Raw genomic sequence first — 20686 nt, 5'->3', positions numbered from 1 at the left:
GTATTTTATTATTCACGCACTTTTTTTCTGTGATGGTGTTAATGCAGTCTACACGGATAGAAGAATATCTGGTGATCGAATAAGGTATGCTGAACCAGTGAGAGGAATCCTAAGACCTAGTCCTAAGAGTTAGTGTTTTTCAGACTTGTGGTCCAGTCGAATGTTCTTGAACATTCTTGGGAATCTTTCCCCCCCGACAAACATTCAGTCCCATTCCTGATATTTCTGATGTTTGTTTTTATCAGTGAGCTTTGAGCTCATCTGACCAGATCTGCCACCATCAGTTCTATATTTTTTTTAATTATTTTGTTTATTATATTGAAAGTTTGTGTAGTTTTAGGTATATATAATGACAGTATATCGTAATTTATCTCATCACGGACAACATAAACTAGAAAGCATCTACATTCATTAATCTGTGGTCAAAACTGAATCATCTTTTAAAAACAAGACAAATGGATCAATAAGGCATCAAAATGTTGGTTTGTTTTCTTGAAAAATCTTAGATATTAAGATAGACAATGAGTTTCATCTTAATGTTCTTTGACAATAGAGCTTCAACAACGTGTGGAAATAAGTGGGTACTTTGCAGAAGAGCTTTTCGGTAATCTCTTTCAGATAACATACTTACAATGTGTGTCACTGGTTATAAATGTTGTTTCTTCTCAGATTGCCTTAATCTACTGTATGTGTGCCCACAAAGCAAAGTTTGTTTAGGGATTAAAAGGTTTTAAGTAGTTCTTTTTTTTTTCTTTTTTTTTTAAGCCAAGAATGAAAATCCTGTGCACAGACTGGAGTGCGTATTTATTCAGCAAACATGTGAGTTCTGGATGAAAACGAGCGTCCCTCTGAGATCCAGCAGCAGCAGCTGCTCTGGGGAAAAATGCGTTCTCTGTCCGAGGCGGCGGCTCGGAGATATGGAGCGCATCTCGGCTCGCCGAGGAGCGTGTGCTGTCTTATTCCCTGATGTGAACATTCACACCATAAGTTAATGAGGCATAAAGGGGCACTTGTCTGAACCTTCAAACCCCCACATGTGTCTTGGTGAACCCCTGCATGTCTGGAAACATAACGGTCTGCGGAGAATCGCTCCGAGCTCGGAGGGGCAGAATGAGGAGCTCTGTCAGGCACAGTGACCCACAATTTGTTGTAGTTGACAGTTTGGCCCTCAGGCACCTGCCAGAGACGTATCTTTTCTGGCATTAGAGGGGAAGACCTGAGGGGGATGCATACAGCCACCACCCCCACCCCAAAAAAAAAAAAAAAAAAAAAGAAGCAAACGCTTGCAGCCCTGGTAGCAACTTGTGCCCCTCTGTGAAATTGCAAATGAAAAGGAATGGAAGGTGATTACAGGCTGGGGCTTGATTACATGCACTGTCTCCCACTCAAGGCGGCCACATTAATCACTCGGTGTCGGCATGTGGAACTCAGCAAGAGAGGAGACACTGCGCTAGCTTCCAGCATTGACTGATTGACTGTGGGCTCATAAACACATGCCTGCTTAAAAAAAAATGGCAAAAGTGCAAGTTTCTTTTTTTTTTTTTTCCTTTTGTGTGTTTTCCTTCAACCCTGCTGCCCCCATCCTCTGCTTTCTCCATGCAGCCAGAAACACAGACGCACATTGTGTTTTGTATCTCTGTCCTCCATTGTGGGGGGGGTTTCGTCTTAAATGGCATGTGTCAACTTGTGGCCCTGGGAACAATTCGGCTCTTTTGTTTGTGATGAGATGATGAGAAGTAGTGTTTGCTGAAGTGTGGTGAGGATGAGGGTGGTGGCTGACTGTCTGGGTGTCTGAGCGGGTGTGTTTGTGTGTGTGTGTGTGTGTGTGTGTGTGTGTGAGTCTGAGATGTTTGTCTGATAGCTCGACTTTGGCCTTTTTCCCTCTTTGCTCTTATGAGTGGCAGTAATGCTGATTACACCCCGGTGAGAGGAGCCGGAGCTCAGCCTCTTCTTGCTCACGCTGGATTAACACAGCCACACACAGCAGCGCGCACACACTCAAAAATACATAGTTTGCATTAGCAGCCGGCCGGGAGTGACTTGCCGCCTGCTGATAACAGGCAGTGGCGGCGGCGACAGGTTTTGCTTTCTCCCACCCTCCTCCTCACGCACCTCCTCCCTCTCCTCCTATCAACCAGAAGAGGGGAAGCAGTGCCATGGCATCCCACTCTGGAGCCGAGGAGGCCGGGACAAAAGACGGCCTGTTTTCAGAAGGCCATTACTCAGGCTGCAAAGGATGTGGAAACAATAGCCTGCATGAGATCTACACCCAGACCCCACATTCACCCAAAAGCTCGCAGGAAACATAAACCCTGCGCACCGACAGCAGTCTCTCACAGTTTTTGTTCAATTGACTTTATAGTTAGATAAAGCCAGGAAAATGAGCACTTCACATCCAGCGTCTTCAGCGCGTGGAGACATTTATGACAGCAGAGAGCGAGCCGTAGCTCGTTAAGATTTCGTCGCCACAGAGTGTCACTCATAACTTTTGCTGGGTCAAAAGTCCCGCAGCTTTTTTTTCTCCTCTTAAACTGAAAGTATTTCTTAGGAAGAAATTTTAAATGTGACGGAGACTAGCCAAGTGGTTTTATAATTACTGGTCACACATAATCTTCTGATTGTTTTGTGGGGTCAGAGGTTATGTCAACATGCTTTTGTGTCAATACAATAGAAGCTACAATGTAATTAGAGGAGATAAATGAAGGGGAGGAGGATTAATGCGTTTTATGAACGACATATAAAGAAATGAATCAAAATTGAAAGTCAGTCAAAAATGTTTTCAGGTGATATTGAACAAATCATTAAAACAGATCCGTACTGATTCATATAATTGAAAACTCCATTAGTGAACAACATGGATAAAGATCGCCTCCAAAATGTTAGGTAGACCTTGTCTACAGGACATAAAAAGACAATCTTCGCCAACTCAGTTGTCCACGACTTCTTGCCTGCGTGTTTCTCAAGGTTTTTAGTCGAATTTTAAATTCTTTCCACTGATATGAGACCCTGAGAAAGACATCCAACATTATTGGTCTAAATGTTTTGCCTTTGTTATTACAGCCCCTCTGTCTAAATGGAGCACAGACACAAGACACAGTGGTTATTCCATTCTTGATACTACCTCTGAAGTGTAACAATAACACGCAAAATTCTTGCGTCTAGTAATCTGTAGACTCATTGAAGAGCTTTATTAAAAAAATAAACAGCCTTCTTTTGTCTGTGTAAATACCTGAAGACCTAATGCTTGCATCATTGTGTCTTTTCCCTCAGCGGGCAGCGTTTTGACTATTGTGACTGTTGTGAACCCTTGTTGTCGAAATTGAAGTAATCAAAACCCAATTAGCAATTAAGTGGTCATTTGTCAGTCTTCCCAATTACTGTGGCACTGCAGGCTGATTTCTGGTGTTTTCATTAAATGTCACAGGGCAAAGAAAAGCAGATGGAAAGTGACATCGGCCTGTAAATCTTTAGATTATCTCTAAATTTTCTACCTGCCTTTGCTTTGGTTTTTCTCAGGGTTCCTTTTTCCTTAAATTTTCAAGTATGAATGGCAAAACCTCAAGCAAAGATCTGGGTTTTCCCAAAATGTCATAGTAAAGTAGAACATTATTAACCAAAGTAGCATAATTTGAATTGGAAAACAAATCTAAATTTGACAGTCTCAGAGTGGGCAAAGCACCAAGTTCTACTAACTACTGTATTTCATTTATATGTTGTCTTCAGATGCAAAGTCATAAAAATCACAGAATTTATCTAGAAATCAGTGTCATGATTTGACTTCCCTTGAAAGAATTAGAATGACATTTCACAGCCAACATGGAGAGATCGACAAACTGTTTTTACCGCTTCCCTGTTTTTTGACCTTGATCCTTCTGCTATTGACTGTTAAGACGGCGAAACTTAAAAGAGGCAAAACACAGTTGCTTTTGCAACAGCTTGTTGTAACCGGTTTGCAGCTGCAGACTTGCTTTAAGACACACAATTACAGATATCATGAATACTAGTATTTCTGGTTTCCTCGCAGAGACGACACTCAGCTCAAAAATCACATGAATTCCGCGGAGCTGAAAGTAACGAGTCACCGAACAGTCAGCTGCAGCCGCAGTGCTCCCTTACATAAGCTGTCGGGGTGAAAAGTTGAAACGTCTTCACATTTATTCAGCCTAATTTCTTGCATGATAAATGTAGCGAGATTGTGAGCACAAAGTGTCTGAAGGCCTGAGGGAGTGGATGTGTGCGTGTGAAACAGAGGGGAGTGACCGGATCCTCTCAGTTCACTTGGTAAAGAAACACAGAAACAGATTATTGCAGAGTGAAATTTAAATGAACGCTGTGCAGTGAAATTGCGGTCTACCAATTGCTGCATTTGCCCCTGTGGATTCTGATACTGTGGTGCGCTCACGCAAGTGTTTTTCACTTAATTAGACTGATTAGTGCTCTCCTCAGGACTGTTTTGATTGACATCTCTGTCATGTAAGCCTGGCTGCGCATGTTCAGGCAGGACAAACGGCTGCTTTTTAGGATTCTCATAACGGCTCGTCAACGCCACTGAAAATGTGTTCCTCTTCAGGTTCGCAGCTGTATGATTTTTATGTGCACACTCGAAAGCTTCAGACAATTAAATTTGCTTTAAAGCGACTAAAAAGGAGCCTGTGAGTCTGACAGAAACAAAAAAAAAAACAGATTAAAAGTGAAAAGAATGAAGAAAACAGATGGATGGACGGGCCTACGCTGGGAATAATGCTTGTGAGAGAGAGAACGAGGGAGACAATAGATGAGGAGAGAGATCGAGTGAGATGGATATTTCTTCACTGGCAGGAGTTTGGAGAGGCTTAATATTTGATAGAGAAGCGGCACAAGAATGCAAAGCCAGCAGAAAGACTGTATTTACAGTGAGAGCCAGCCAGACGAAGGTTCATGAACAAAATGAAGGCTAGTTTTGGCTTGCACATATCTTAAAATGTGCTGAACCACTGGTCATATTTAAGCCTCTCATGCTCTGCCGTTTGGCCTCAAGAGGTCATTAAGCATTACTGAGGTCAAAGGTCACATTCACTGCCTTTCTTTATTACATCAACTTCTTAAGAAAAGACCCAATCTCTTCTGTCTCGTGCTTGTTTTCTTTTCTTTTCTTCATTTTGTCATTCAAAAAAAAATAAGCTGAATATCCCCAAACATCAGAAACCACCTGCAGATTCTCTGCATTTTTAACTTGAAAGGAGGACAATAAATATTTCATTATCCATGGTCAGTTGAGTTTTTTAAAGTGCCATTTTTAAAGTGCCAAATTCTTTTGTGGGAATGCCTCGCTTGGCTTGAATTGCATTGAGTGCCTCGCAGGAGAAAGTGCCAGACTTCGGCGTGGGCCCCACGGCTGAGAACAAGAGTGCTTGTTGTAGTTTGCGCAGCGGGGGTCCAGAAGTCTGCTGCAGAGGTCGCACTGGATTAATGCCACTGAGGGCTGCTGTGTGTGCTGCATGACTGGGCATCTGCAACAGCTGGAAACTTGTGACGGCGCACAGCACAGCCTGAGTCCATAAATTATTAATTGTTATCTCAGTGGAAGGACGATCAGAGGAAATGTCCTCCGATGGCCTCCTCTCTGAGCGGCGGGTTTGTTTTAACAGTGAATGCTGCTTTCAATAAGCATGCCATCACAGTTCTTACTTTATACATTTTATGTGCAGTGCATCACATTTGCATCTTCTCCTGGTAAACACAAACACAAAACTAATTCCGTTTTGCCTACAACAAAATCTGAGTAAACTTAGCATTTCAATGTTTTTTTTTTTTGTTTTAAAACAAAAAGGCACGCAACAAAGTGTTGCGTGCTTTTTTAAAAATGGCAGCTTATACTGCACAACATGGACCGAGTTCACTTCCTTAGGAAAACCGGGTTGTAGCATTCCAGTTGATCACATCACAATTCAATGAACCATTATGAACACATCAGGAATCATTTTTCTTCCTCTTTTTGAGTATAAATAAAGACTTTAAACACTTGCACACAAGCAACACCAAGTAGAAATAAAATTTTATCTAAAGTAGAACGATTTCTGCTTCGCGGATTTCTTTGCTGAAAGAATTCTTTGTATTAGATCTCATACTATTGCAAACTATTGCCACCTGACAACTCGCATTGCATAGGAATTGACGTTCACTCAAACTATATGTACACAACTTTCTTTACACATTACACAAGTTATTTAAATTGTAAAAAAAAACAAGGCTATTATAATATGTCATACTGCACAAGCCTTGTCTCAGTGCTCAGGGATGTCTGACGCTGTGTATGTATTCTATTAGTTCGAAGAATACTTTGTGAATCAGAAAAGTTGGGGATGCTGCAATGTTTTGATTCCTGTTTTCTTGTAGTGCAATGTCATATACTCTGACACTGAAATGCTTTTCAGCTGTCTTGGTTCTTTATAGGCCCCCTATGTATGAAATGTGTCTCTGCTGATCCACGTGAAAGGCTACTATATCCAATCTGTTGGAGAAGCACTGGAAATAAAAAATAACTGCAACAATGGTTTGAATCTACAAGGACAATGCCTTTCAGAGAAGTTGGATTTTCTCTGTTTGGATGGAGAATTAGAAAAAGCTGTTCTCAGAATCTTGCAGAACAGGTTTCATCTGGATGACCACCCAAACTACAGTCGGTTGACTGGTATCAATTGAAAACATTGTTGTGTGCACAGGGATTGAGTTGAAACTCCTCAAGACAGAAAGTCTGTTTCAACTCTGAGCATGCAGCTCTGAAAACTATTCGGGTTCGCATTTCCGCAAACAACTAGAACACGCCTCTATTTTGCCTTTCTTTTGGCCTAACATCACCCCATAAAATGCTAATTATGCCCATAGGCTCTTTTTCACTTTGCAGTTGCCCGGAACCGGAATTTCCTGGTTGCTTTCACTGTTTTGGAAGGGAAGGGACAAAAGCCCCCAGTTTTTTGGGGGGTTAACTCGGGATAGATTCTTAGTTTTGTGTTCAAGACAGCCGTGTCTGTCAGCATGTTACCTCGAATACAGTTTCAATGTTGTTTTTGCAGCATGTTTCTAAGCTTTTCAACTAATCTCTGTGACATGATGCTTTTGGATGTACTCAGAAGTAACTCTCATGAAAGAAAATTAAGAATAGCATCCATACTGATATCTTTTAATGCTGTGATAAACTCTAAGACTGTACTCATTTTTTTTTTTTTTTTTCATGGAAGTGACGTAATTGTCAGTTGTGCTGCTTTTCATTTGCCTCAGCGCTCAGATTTCTATCGTAGATATTGTTCATCCAGTGATTTCTCTGGAGGTTTCAAAGCGAGCAGCAGTGCTTCTCATTATTGGTTTCAAGTAATCTCACTGCATCACTGCTGTACTGAAGTAAGGGCAGTCGCTTTAAAATGCTGATTCCATCTGTTAACGTGTTCAGCACTGTACCAAAGCTTGTTAGCTGACATTTGGTGATAACTTCCCCTCACTGATATCTTTGATACCGGTGTCGTCTGCTCAACTTTATTGCTTTTGATTTGTGTGTAAAGTACTTGATGATTGCTTTTCTCTTAGATAAAGTCCTGGATACCTCCAGCTCATTTTAGCCCCTCAAGTACCTCACTCAGACTGCAGTTTACAACCAGAACATAAACTCTTATTTAATAGAGCTCCGACTCCCAGCTGTGCCTCTGGTCTCACAGTTAATTTAAAGTTTCACAATCGCTTGGACTCATTGGGATGTGCTATGAGTAACATCTGTATGTTAACTTTTTTTTATTTGTATCATTAAAGTAGTTCCTGAGAAAACAAAGCTTTAGAATTTATCACTGTTCATGTCACGAGTACAACGAAGTGGCGATTAAAAATCCGGTCTCGTCAACAGGTCGACGCCCAGTGTTGACCCGTTGTCCACAGCCGACCTTTACCGTCCTGCTCGGTTTCCATTATAACAACCACCTGTGCAGCCACATGCGAGCTGCTCCGTGCCATCAGAGCTCAGCCGTATAGAGTTAGCTTGAATTCCAGTGTTGAAAGCTTGCATGTGAAAACATGTGCAGCGGACTGATAAGAGAATGGAGCCAACGTCTCTGTTGCTCTTTTGCACACTTGTGTCAAAACATCTGAGGTGATCCGAGGTCACTCTTAAAGACGGCAGGACCACCCGGCTCAACGTGAACAGAGCTGCCTTCGTTTTCTATTCAGCGTTTATCCTTGTTCGGTGTTTATTGTCATCATAAAAACTAATTGAGGCAATGAAAATCGTCAAGTAACGTTTTGCCTTCAAGGAAAATAATAAACCCAAGGAACAAAGAACGCATTATGCAGACATGTAGTTAAAAATGAATATTCAGCTCTACACACATTTAACATCTTCCAAACAGATACAGTGGTGAAGTCTATAGTCTGTCAGCAAATGTTTTTTCTTCCACAACTTGCAAGCATGAGACCAAAAAAAACTAACAAAATTCACATGTACACATCTGTAATGAAACCAGAAAGGGGGGATTTTTTTGACTGATCCGGTCATTTTTGACAAATGATAATACTAAAATTTGGATGAATGTTATTTTTAAAACAATTCCTAATTTTTGAAATGTATATATAATTGTAAAGTAAATGGACATGTGATGAAGACAAATAACAATTTTTTTTATATATAATTCTTATGTGTGATGGTTGCAGTTCTATAAAGACATAAAAGCCTCTTAACTAGCACTCCTCCCGTAACTGTTTTTATTGCCATTGCATCCCAGCAGCTGCTAACAACAAAACAATTACGAATACGAATACTTTATTGTCCACCAAGGTGGAAATTTGTCTTTGGTTTCACCAGACACATTAAAACACATTACATTAGCGCATGGCACGACATGACATGACATGACATGACACTACATTTCATGCAACATTTCAAACAACAATGTCACCCATGTGAAGGGTTGACCGCTTTGATTGCGTTCCATAAGAAGTCTGGCATCAACCAGATTTTGTGAGCTAGCGTGGGGCTGAGTGTGTGTTGTGTGTGAGCTTTTAGTCACCTTGAATTCAACTCTCGATGTATAAAAGTTGGTCTTTGTCCTTGAGGAGAGGACTCATCCTCCCACACTTCAACGGCTGATGATACAGACTAAAGCAAAGGAGATCTATGCTTTATTCATAACTTTGCCCTTATTTAGCTTTGGGATGCTTGGAAGAACCACAGCAGTGTTTCATTACATTGCTGTCATAACCAACCAGTGTCAGTGAAAACAGCAGTTACATAACAGAATGATGGTTGTTTCTGTGGAATTATTCCTTGTGGCTCATCTTTTAGATTTGTGCAGCTGATTATGGAGCATCTAAATGATTCACTGTGTTGACCAGTTAGCTGATCTTGCTGTCAGCAAGTGGTGTACTGTGCCTTTGTAGAAATTGGACAATGTTTACAAATGAAGTAATATCAAAATTAAGAAAAATTGACAGATAAGGCAAAGAAATAACTAAACTGTTGTAATCTACAGAGAATTTGCTGATTTGCTTTGCCTCTTGGTGAGCGGTGGATCCAAAGGGAGTTTTGTGGCCCAGATAGTGTGAGGAATGAACTCCCCTCAGAGTTCAGCAGAAAGTTTAACTCACTAAGATAAGTGGTCCTCTATAGTCCCGAATAATCCACTCATTCACTCACGTCACCCAGCAGATGTCCATCTGCGAGCCGCTCAGGTCAGGTGGGATCATGTGCTGCTGTGTCACTTCTCTGCTCTGACACTACGAGGGACAATGTGGCTGAGCTAAGATGGTCCGCTTCAGGTTTCCTGCGTGGTTTTATGTGAATATATTGTTATAACATGATACCAGTGAAGACAAAATCTCCAGGTCAGGTCGCGCTGAAGCCAGAAGTTTACCTTGTAGCTCTGACTCATTTCAGATGTCACAGCTTTAATACATTCAGCACAAAGATATTAAAGACATGGTTATTTACCATTTTACACCCAAATAGCTCTTTTTAGAAATTCAAACTTTACATACTGTGATATACATCATCACAGTTCAGCACAAACCTTCAGGTTAGCTGTTTGAAAAATATGAACAGGGTTTTACGGGATTCAGTGAGTGAGACCAGAAACATGTAGCTGAGGGACACAGGAGGAGAAAGCAGAGGAAATCCCCATGATAACTGAGCTTTAAGCTGTTTCAGACCCCAAAAAGACGGCACAGCTGCCAGCAGCGTGAAGAATGGGGCCCGGCCTGAAACTGCTGATCCCCTGAGCACTGCCAGGCAGAAGAGAATACTTGTGATGACGGTGTGAATCTCCGCTGCGCTTCGACTGCTCATTTCGAGCTTCAACGTAGCCGCACTGCGTTTACTGTAACTCTTGATGTGCGGGCCCCGAGCTGGCTTTCACTCCCTCGTGTGTCTCTGTATAAAGTTGTTGTGCTGAAAACTCCGTAAAACCAAATTACAGCAACAGCGAAGCAAAAATTCTACATTCACAGACCTGCAATTACATCTTTTTCCAGCAGTCAAATCAGCATTGATCCTAACTTATCTTTTTTTTTTTTTTTTTTTGTTTTGCCCTGGTCCCCCCTCTCTCTCTCTCTCTCTCTCTCTCTCTCTCTCTCTCTCTCTCTCTCTCTCTCTCTCTCTCTCTCTCTCTCTCTCTCTCTCTCTCTCTCTCTCTCTCTCTCTCTCTCTCTCTCTCTCTCTCTCTCTCTCTCTCTCTCTCTCTCTCTCTCTCTCTCTCTCTCTCTCTCTCTCTCTCTCTCTCTCTCTCTCTCTCTCTCTCTCTCTCTCTCTCTCTCTCTCTCTCTCTCTCTCTCTCTCTCTCTCTCTCTCTCTCTCTCTCTCTCTCTTTTCCCTGCCCAATCTGTTATTATATGTCTGTGTGTGTTTGTGTGTGCGTTGGTCTGCCCTGGAGGTTGCAGCCTTGGCTCTGCTGCGCTCCACTGAGTCTGCCAGGAGATCTCATGGACGCCTCAGTGGAGCAGGCTCTTAAAAACACTGCTTACCCAAGGAGATTTATTTAAAGTTACAGAGCGGCATGGAGTCTCAGTTGAGATCCTCTATGATTGTATGTGCGTGACAGAAGTGTGTGTGTGTGTGTGTTGTTCACGGTATTCATGCGTGCACAGCTGTCGAAATCTAAACACAAGAGAAGAGAAAGTGGAAAATGGTCTTTTTTCTGTCCTTAAGGGGGAAAAAAAAGCCATGTAAGCGTTTAATGTCACTTCAGTGGAATATGCCTCCACAGCTCATATGTTACAGTACACTCTGGGAGCTTTACAGGCCGACAACTGTTCTGTTTATTCTCAGTATCCCCAGGACTTCCCTCCGTGTTGGTGATCAGATCATGCGTGTAATTCCCTCCTATATTCTGACAGAGGACTCATCCTCGTGTCATCCAGTTTTTCTATGCTTTTCCCAGCATAAGTGAGACACTGTTCGTCACTGAGTAACGCAGAAGTGGGAAAATGTTCACGTCTCACGTTAAAACTTTAGCGTTGATCAGCTTGGTGATGACCAGTTCCATCATTATTAATCTCTTGCCATTATGTTTATTATAGTCTGAAGTTCAGGCAGTTTCAGCTCAGTTTTTGTCTCTCGGTAAAACCTGAGAAAAATACTGTATTGGTCTGAAAATAAGCAAGACTTGGAATGGAGCCTTTTACAAGGTCAGCTGTCTTTTCCTACATCTCAGTTTGATCACCACCAAGTCACTGTTGGTTGCACACTGCTGACTTCTGACCGGCTCAGTCAGGATCAATACCAGCTCAATATTAGACCCCAAAATAAAGTGATCCCACTGTTGACTATTTCCAAGAAGGTAAAGCCTGTCTTATATTTGAGGCAAAATAATAGAACCATTTTTCCAAGTTAATCCTTTATGAGAAAAATAGTATATATTGTCATTCCTACTTTTCCCTTGTTTTTGTAAAAATATGCAATGAGATTATCCAACTACATCCAGTGTGAGTTTTAGCCTTTTTTGGGGGGGCTTTAAAAAAAAAAAAAAAAAACTGTACAACTTTACAACTTCATAGAAATTTTGTTGTATTTTTGAGACTGACTCTGAACTACTGAGTTAGAAACCCCTAATCTAAGCACTCAGCCCTCAACATGTTCCTGTGACGTCTGTCACATTGTGAAATGTTGTGAATCCTCTTTTCCCTCTGCATCCTTTTCGACATTTGTTTTTCCTCCAAGGATGAAAATGTCTGGGTTATAGCCAAGTGATCTTTCCTGAAACCAAGCTTTTAATCAAAAATCGGTCCGTCCAGCAGTGTCCTCCTGTTATATCGACAAGCTACTTTAGAGTTAACTATCACTTTGAGGCTTGTCAGCCACACTCATCAGTCTCTTCTTTGCAGCAGGCTGTTAAGTTATGAAAATAGAAACCTCACAGATTTATATTGATTGCAAAACCCTTGTCTGTGGTGCCAAATGCATAGCTGCCAAGAACACTGGGCCGTCCAGAGTTTGCCTTCAATTCTGCTGAGTAGATAATTGCTTTCCCCTGCAACAAGTTGACAGGTTGACGGATAACGAAAGATGCTTAAACTCTTAGCGATACGTTGAGTTAAAATGATTAGCTGGCAAACCTGAGCGACGGCCGTGTGTTCAGACCACACACTGTTTAAAAAGGAAAAAGAAAAAAGTCTAATACAGTTAAAAGTTTAGTGTGTGTAGCCTGTTCATGTTGGGCAGCTTTTTGCTTACCTGTTCAAACTTTTCTTCAGTGAGGGCCAGATTTGATCGTGTGAAAGAGCCTGAGGGCCTCGATTGTCTCGTTACTTAGAACAATTAAAAATGATCCAATAACATCTGGTAGTGAGTCTTTAATTTTTTCGTGTCACGGCAAGTCTTTGATGAATAAACTGTCTCAAGTACTCTTTTCAGAAAATAACCAAGAGTTACAAATAGGAATTACATTTTTGTTCATATTATTTGTAGCAAAAAAAAAAAAAGTTTTAGAATAAAGGGACATGGGTGATATAAAATCTGAACCAGATGTTGGACACCACGGGGCTAAATGTGTTTGCATCTGTTTCTTTTCTTCTTTTCCTTCACAATAGTACATCAAGATCCCAGCTCCCACTCCAGAGTCCCCCTCTGCTCTCCGTGTCTTCTCCTTCTACTTATCCAGTGACAGCAAAGACCAGCCACAAGCCAGCTTTGACTGCATCCATCAGTATGTTTCAAGGTACGGCGCTCACTCGTTATTCAGCTCCGCAAATTCTTCAGCCTTAAGTTTCACATCAAACTCTACTTCTTTCTGAATCTAACTTCAAGCGCAATCTTTCATACATAAAGCAAGTATTGTCTGCATTTCTTCTTGTGGAAGTGTTTCATCTGATCTGAGTTGACCCCATGCTTGCATCTTTTCCCTCATCTTCACAGCTTAGTAGTCACACTGTCTTAAAAACGTGATCCCTCGGTTCTCTCTGTGGCCGTGTATCTGGAGACAAAGTTAGCCTGCTGTACACAGGCACGACGGGGCAGTTGCAATTTCCTGTATATTTCTGGGCCGAGCCTCTCATTACGGAGACCTGTGAAGCCTTATTTATGGAGTGGATGTGCTTGGAAACTGAGGGTTACGCTCTGCTGCTGCCTCTCACTGCCAGATGGCTAATTGTGGTCTGAACTTTAACTAGTTTTGGTCCCAGTCAGTTTCTGCAGCCAAGAGAAACAGCACGACAAGTGAGGGCAACAACCTTGTTCTGCCTTCTTCCACATTTGTTTTGATATTTAGAGGGTCAGGAGTCTCAGATGTGATTGTGCAATGAAAATATGGGATAAGGAGAAAAGGCTCATATTTATTTATATATCAGAAAATGGAATTTGGCAGCACAGTAAATCCTTGATTTATTTACAGCATAGATGGAGTCCAGGTTGATGTATTAAAACTTTTTACTTTAGCCCAAGATGATCCTTATATTGCAAGCATGCTGGCGGGAGCCAAGGTAATCCTGGTGGTTTTCCACAGGCTCTGTCCTGCTCTGAACCGGGATATCTGGCTTTCTCACATGGAGCTGGCTGCAGCGCTATATCTAGCCTGTGACATAACATACTGTAACCATAGACCTGACTGAGCCAGCTTCTGCCGTAAAGCCTCTTCGTGCTGCGTGCACTGTATGCTGTGATGCCGCTTACGCTCCTGCCTGTTTACAGTGTTTACTGTACAGCCAGCAGGAAGTTCCGCACTTCAATAGCTGTGTGCGTGTGTTTGTTTTATGCTCGGCAGCGACCGCCGCGAGCAGCTGGAAGTTCAAGGCAGCATCCAGGACAAGATCACCGTGTGTGCCACAGACGACTCCTACCAGATGACCCGCGAGAGGATGTCTCAGGTGGAGAAGGACAGCTGGAGCCGCTCTGCCATTGAGATCAAACCCGGAGCCACACAGCCAAGTAAGATTAGAAAACAGGCCCCTGTAACGGAAAAACAGGATCAGAGGATGATGCATGTGCAGATTTTTGTGTTGAAGGCCCATATAGCTTTGAGTCCTGGAGAGGGATCAGCAAATTGGATGTGGATACAATGAAGTCATGAAAACACAAAAACAGAAATGTAATTGAGCCAGTAAAAGTAATAGGAATATTTGAAAAATATTGCTCGATTCATTGCTTTGGAGTTTTAAACCAGATTTCTCCCTGTTGTGATTTGTAATGAAACCAGATGTGCAGGCTTTATTTTTCGTTGTACAAATAAGAACAAACTGTTACTCTTGTCTCCAGTCTTCATTATTTTCTACCAGTTTATGCCTTTTCAGTTTCGCTTTCTTTCTGTTCACACATCTGGCTGTGAAATCAGTACCCGCCTAAGGGATGCTATGCTTTGTTCAAAACCAAACTATCTGACTATAAAAAAAACTATAATTTCAGAAGCGTTTAGACAAGATGAAACTCAATGCCAGACTGCTGCGTTTATGGGAGATTTGTATAAAGATAGGCTGGTGTTTAAATGTTTGCTACTGAAAGCAAACACCATTTGCTGCCCTGTTGGGGCAAAAGCTTCTCTGGGAATCACCCAGTCCTGTTACACATCTTCAAAGCCTTGTTGCTCATTACAGAACTGAAGAGCACATTAAAACAGTCAATGCCTTTTTGTTTTTCCTAACTGTTAATCATCAGATATACTTCACGGCATATTAGTCATCTGATGGAACAAACTTGTTCTTCAACCCTTTGCTGTGGTTGTGCAATATTTTTCTTTGGCCCATTTCTAGACCCCCTTGTCGGTGCTGGAGCTCCAGGGAGGCTGAGACTCTGGATAGTTTCGACCAAAATTAGACTCTGTGGATTGTGTAACATCAGCTCTTAATGTGAAGATGACATGGCAACATATATGCCCTCAGGGAGGTGTTTAATAACCATGCTCTAAATTCCACTTCCAGCCTCCGGAGGTGGTCATAAACTCTGCCAGCATTATAAAACGCGCCTGAAGAGAACACATCCGACACGCCATAATCTTGACATTAGTCTGAGTATTTTCAGCGTGATTAATAGCCGGCAGTCGACTAATGATGAAGCAAGGTGTTATCTCTTGGCAGGACGTTCTTTTGTAGTCGAGCAGAAAGCTTTCTTTTCCTGTACTGCTCCCCCACTCTGACCTTCAAAGCGCAGATTAACCTGTAATGGGATTAACACAGAGAGAGAGAGAGAGAATGAGCGAGATAGCTTTCACTCTGCTAACATGCCCATCTGTCTGCAGCAGGGGTGAAAGCAATAATCAATGGGATGTTTACATTTCAGCACAAAAAGCTGCAGGCCTCCACAAGCATGCTGTCTATCTGTACTTAACAGCTGATAGATGATGTTTTGGTTTTTACTTGGAGCAGATCAAACTTGTGTGCGGATTTTTTTTTAAATTTTTTTTTTAAGTCAGTCGAGTCAAAGTCTTTAGCTGCATTTCTACACCGCAAGTTGTTACATTTAGATTGGATCAATTCATTCTGTTCCTGCTCTGTGCGTCTAGATAAGTGTGTCAAGTACCAGAAGAGGCCAGCTCCTCTCTCCACCGTGGACAACAGCTTCTATAAGCAGTCGACCAACAACCGGAGAAACGGCGGCGTATCGGCGACGAGCCAGAAGCCTCTGAAGGAGCGCATCATCCATCTGCTGGCCCTCAAACCGTACAGGAAGCCGGAGCTGCTGCTGTGGCTGGAAAGGGAGAAAGCTGGGCCGAAGGACAAGGCCTTGCTGGGTGCAATTCTTGAGGAGGTACTTAAACAATGTGTCCGCACGCTTGTTACTTACTTTAGCAGTGAAGCTGCTCGCACAAACTGAGCTTTATCCATATTCTGCTTCCACTTGCTATTTGACTTTGATAAGAAGCACCGATCACTGATCAGGAAATCAGGAAGGTAGAAAGAGGGAATACAGCCAACAGTGACAGGATGTGGAAGTAGCCTGGTAATTTGTGGGAAGAAATGCCAATTAAGTTTGATACAAGTAAACACAATACAATGTAGCCAAAAAGGAACAGAAAATATGCTTGACCTCATTCAAACAAATAACTACTTTCAGTGTGTTCAGGATTGAGGGAAAGGGGGAAAACTCATTCCTAGAAACTACTTCCTCGAAACCCATTTTAAACTGCTTGGAATGAAGAAAGATCTGCACATTGCAGCCAGCAAACATATAATCTTGCACTGGAAGAAAGCAGGGACATTCGTGCTATAACTTAAGTGGTGCTCTGATTTAGAAAAGTTTACTTTGTGTGACACTCCTGTATACATTGCCAGTGGTGTTTGTGTGTATGTCCTGTTGCCGTCAGTGTTTTTATAGGCCCTCTGCTTGTGGACGTGTGTGCATGTATGTGGTTTTTGTGTTGGGGCGTGTGAGTAATTGGGTCACCACTGTAATTGTCTGTGCGGTGATTGTTTGCAGTCGAGTGGGCCGCTCTGATTAAAGTCACTGTGAGAAAGAGAGTCTGAGACTCTCCGAGGGGAATTTTGATTTTCACTAATGTTGACGTGCCTCTTTAAACAAGGTCCGTGACATTTCCGAGCTGACTCAGTACTTGAACTGGCATTGTTTTGTCTTGTTTTATCTTTTCACAAGTAAAATAACTTATCAGCTTTTTTTCTGAAGGTGCTACTGCTGGATTTTCACTTATTTTTTGCTTGTATAAGCTTAATTTAAAACAAAAGTTTTGATATATTTCTTCATTCTTTTGCCCTTTCTGGCACAGTCTGAGAAGTTTGTTTTCATGATCTTTGAGGAATATAGTTTGAATCTTCTTTACAAGACAAACAGATAAAAGTGCATTAACTTAACTGATGGTGACGACAGATTATCAACGCGATGGAATTTTAACACTGATCAAGTGGAATCCTCTATGTATCCTGCCTTGTAGAATAAAGCTGATTTAGCTTTGAACAGCTCTGTGGTCAGTTGCATAGTAAAAGTTTGTCACTTTTTTGCCTGAATTCTCAGGTGGCAAAGGTCAATCCCAAAGACAACGGCTACTTGTTACGAGATGACTTTTACAAGCATGTGCAGAAGGACTGGCCAGGCTACAACGAGGAGGAACGGCAGCTCATCAGCAGGCTGCTGACCAGGTCAGTCTGCAGCGAAAAGCAACAATAAACTGGAAAAGTATCCTCTTCTCATTATACCGTGTGTTTACTTGTTAGGAGTGTTACTCTACCCGTCAGTGTGTCCCAGGCACATTTTGGTGTTGATTGTCAGCACATAGCAGTGGTGAAGATCATTGCCACAAATGAGAAAACGGGCTCGCTGTAACTCTCAAAATAACTTATGAGTATTTGGGCATGAATACTTTGTTTTTTCCACTTGATTGCTTCTCACACCCATCAGTCGCCTTTTCTTCACTCATCCACGGTTTAGCTTTCCACACATCTTTTTTTTTTATAGGCACTAATCAAAAGCAGAGCTTGTTTGTACCTGCTACTCAAAAGAAAAAAAAATCTGTGTTTCATTGTCATGCTCCACTTGAGGTGTAAATCCATGAAACTTTTTAAAGTGACACCAGCGAGAAGTGAATGTTGCTAAACGCCACGTAGAATAACCATGTGTCTCACTGCTGGGCTTTCTCTCTCTCTCTCTCTCTCTCTCTCTCTCTCTCTCTCTCTCTCTCTCTCTCTCTCTCTCTCTGTCTCTCTGTCTCTCTGTCTCTCTGTCTCTTTCTCTCTCTCTGTCTCTTTCTCTCTCTCTCTCTCTCTCTCTCTCTCTCTCTCTCTCTGTTAAACAGAAAGCTGCACACACATCTCAATAAGCAGTCAACAAATCTTCAAGCAAACTCGTCCGTGCTGAAGACCTCAGAGGATGAAAGCATAGCAAAAAACCCTGCAGTGGTAAATCACTTTTTACTCTGTCTGAATGTGTAAAAAAACTGAGCTGGTTACACACCAAACCTCCTGTAACGGTCTAGATGTGTGCATGAAAATGTAAGTTAGTGTGTTGAATTGTGTATTTCTGTGTGTATGGATGAATAGGTAATGCATGCATTGTTATTCTGCAGTGAATTGTGATGGTAAACAGTATTTTATTGTGTGATTTTTAGCATTAATCCAGAGAAAACCCATGCATGCTCAGAGAGAACTCTACACAGAAAAGCTCCCAACCCCAGACTTCAACCGGAAACATTCTTGCTGTGAGGCAAGAGTTGTTAAGCTGGTGCCGTGCAGTGATATGTTTTTGACTCTTAATTTCCTCTCCGCTTCAGAAACGTCCCGTGCCTTCTGACTCGCTGGAGCGGCTCGCATTCAAAAGACAAAAAATTACAGACCAGCGACTGCAACAGCAACCTGCTGGAAACGTATTCTCCAACAGTAAAGGAGGACACACTATTGCAACCCCTACCCTCAACCCCAGTTTTCACACAAAGACTGAGTTTCAAAGGACAAGTAACCACCCAGAGGAGCAGAACTCCTTGCTGGGAGGACACAATGGCTTTACTCCACTGCACAAACTGTCGAGCAGCTCTGGCAGGCCTGTGTCTGAGACCAGGGAGCAGGAACCCAAAGTGAACAGCCTCCAGCCATCTCAACGGGACGCTGACTGCACCCAGGAGCCGCTCGCCAACGGCCAGCACAGAAAAAAGAAGTCTAAAAAGCACAAGGACAAGGAGCGGGAGAGGTTAAAAGACGGCCTGGACAGTGAATGGATAAAGACGAGTCCTGATCTCAAACAAAATCCCGACAAGCTCGACAGTAAGACCCTCCTTGTTTTTTGAAAAAAAATTATAATCATCCATTTTTTCTTTGTTTCTACCACATATCTGTTTTTTTTGTGGGTCATTTTCACATCTCTGTAGTATTTTTCACTGTCACATTGCACTTCAGGGACATGTGTTGGTTGATAAGTGTCCATCCAGTTTTTTTTTCCCCCCTGCCTATTGAGAAGAGGTGACCACTAGTGATTGTTAGTGACCGATTACCTGAAATCCCCTTGGTGCTGCGGTACAGTATCACCTCCTAAACATGGCTGTGTTTGCTCCCTGAAGCTCACCCTCTTGAGTCCTCGGTGTGTTATGTGGTTGACTGAGTCAACAACAGCTCGAGCGGAGCTCCGGGTCTCTGAGCTGAGCTGTGAGGTCTCCTGACATCCGCAGCCTTTACTTGTTGGTCTGCACTGTGGCGGGCAGCAGCAAAACAAAAACATGTTGCCTAACGTTCAGACAGTTGTGAAGCGTCACGTGGATCACTGTGTTGATTTTGCTCAGGGCAAAGTCATTTCTGTCATGTTTTTCTTTATTTTTTGCAGATCTTGACATCATGGATGTTGTGGCGTCTGAGGAGAAGCCAGATTACGTGCTGTGAGTTTACACACACAGTAGCACCGCCGTAGAAGTTTAGTTTTTGTATCCATGAAGTTGACGGACAAAACAAACATTGCAGAAGGATTTGATGATTAAACCCTCCGCTTCAGACAATATCAGTACACCCTTCTGAGGACTACATATTACAGCCATATGCTGCCCCCATGTGTTCAAATGCGGTATTACACAGGGAAAAAAATTCAAACTTGTGGACAACAACAAAAAAAAAGATTAAATTTGTTTTATTACCTTGCATTTTGTATATGCATTGTAGGATTTTTTTTTAACACATTCTAATGTTTGCCCACTTGTGTTGTTGCAGCATATATGGCTCCATAAAAACTCTGGAGCAGCGTGAAAGGTACCTGAAGGACTTCCATGCAGAGTACGATGAGTACAAAGACCTCCACTCCCGGATCGCTACCATAACGCGCATGTTTGTCCAGCTGGAGTCGAAGATCAAGAGCCTGTCCCCTGGAACCCAAGAGTACAAAGTATGAACATCGAGGTCTGACCTGATGCAGCGCCATATTATTCTGTTTAGCAAAATAATGAAAGTATCTTTTTCCTATTCAGATAATGGAAGACCAAATACTAGAAAAATACAACAAGTATCGAAAGGTAAGACGGATTCAGTCACTTCGTGCTGTACTTAGATATGAGCATTTTCATGTCAGAATGACTGTTTGACAGTTCAGTGTTCTATAAATAAGCTTCTACACTTATTTCTACTGCTTAAGAATTATTAATCTGCTGCTGACCTACACATTTTTACCCATGCAGCTTGACAATAAATTACAGATACCTAACATAGACAACTATGTATTGTAGTGCAGATATGTGCTCTGAATAAGCTCCCACCTCCTTCACATCGGCTGAAGATTTTAACATTATCTTAGTTAGATGACAGTTTGTTTGTGGCACGTCCACAATGAAAG

General features: G+C 42.1%; 1 protein-coding gene across 1 annotated transcript in view; it reads left to right on the top strand.

Moving 5' to 3' along the window:
* LOC115392061 (RNA polymerase II elongation factor ELL-like) overlaps positions 1-20686 on the top strand; it is a 29009-nt gene that overhangs the window by 3990 nt on the left and 4333 nt on the right. Inside the window, exons 3-11 of the mRNA XM_030096566.1 lie at positions 13039-13166; positions 14208-14371; positions 15939-16183; positions 17402-17526; positions 18180-18282; positions 18654-19140; positions 19694-19745; positions 20071-20242; positions 20325-20369. Coding sequence (XP_029952426.1) covers positions 13039-13166; positions 14208-14371; positions 15939-16183; positions 17402-17526; positions 18180-18282; positions 18654-19140; positions 19694-19745; positions 20071-20242; positions 20325-20369 — 1521 coding nt within the window. The remainder of the gene's footprint in view (positions 1-13038; positions 13167-14207; positions 14372-15938; positions 16184-17401; positions 17527-18179; positions 18283-18653; positions 19141-19693; positions 19746-20070; positions 20243-20324; positions 20370-20686) is intronic.

The sequence above is a fragment of the Salarias fasciatus genome, chromosome 1 (assembly GCF_902148845.1).
Source record: "Salarias fasciatus chromosome 1, fSalaFa1.1, whole genome shotgun sequence".
NCBI lineage: Eukaryota > Metazoa > Chordata > Actinopteri > Blenniiformes > Blenniidae > Salarias > Salarias fasciatus.
Note: the sequence above shows the minus strand (reverse complement) of the source record. Positions and strands in the feature narration are given on the sequence as shown.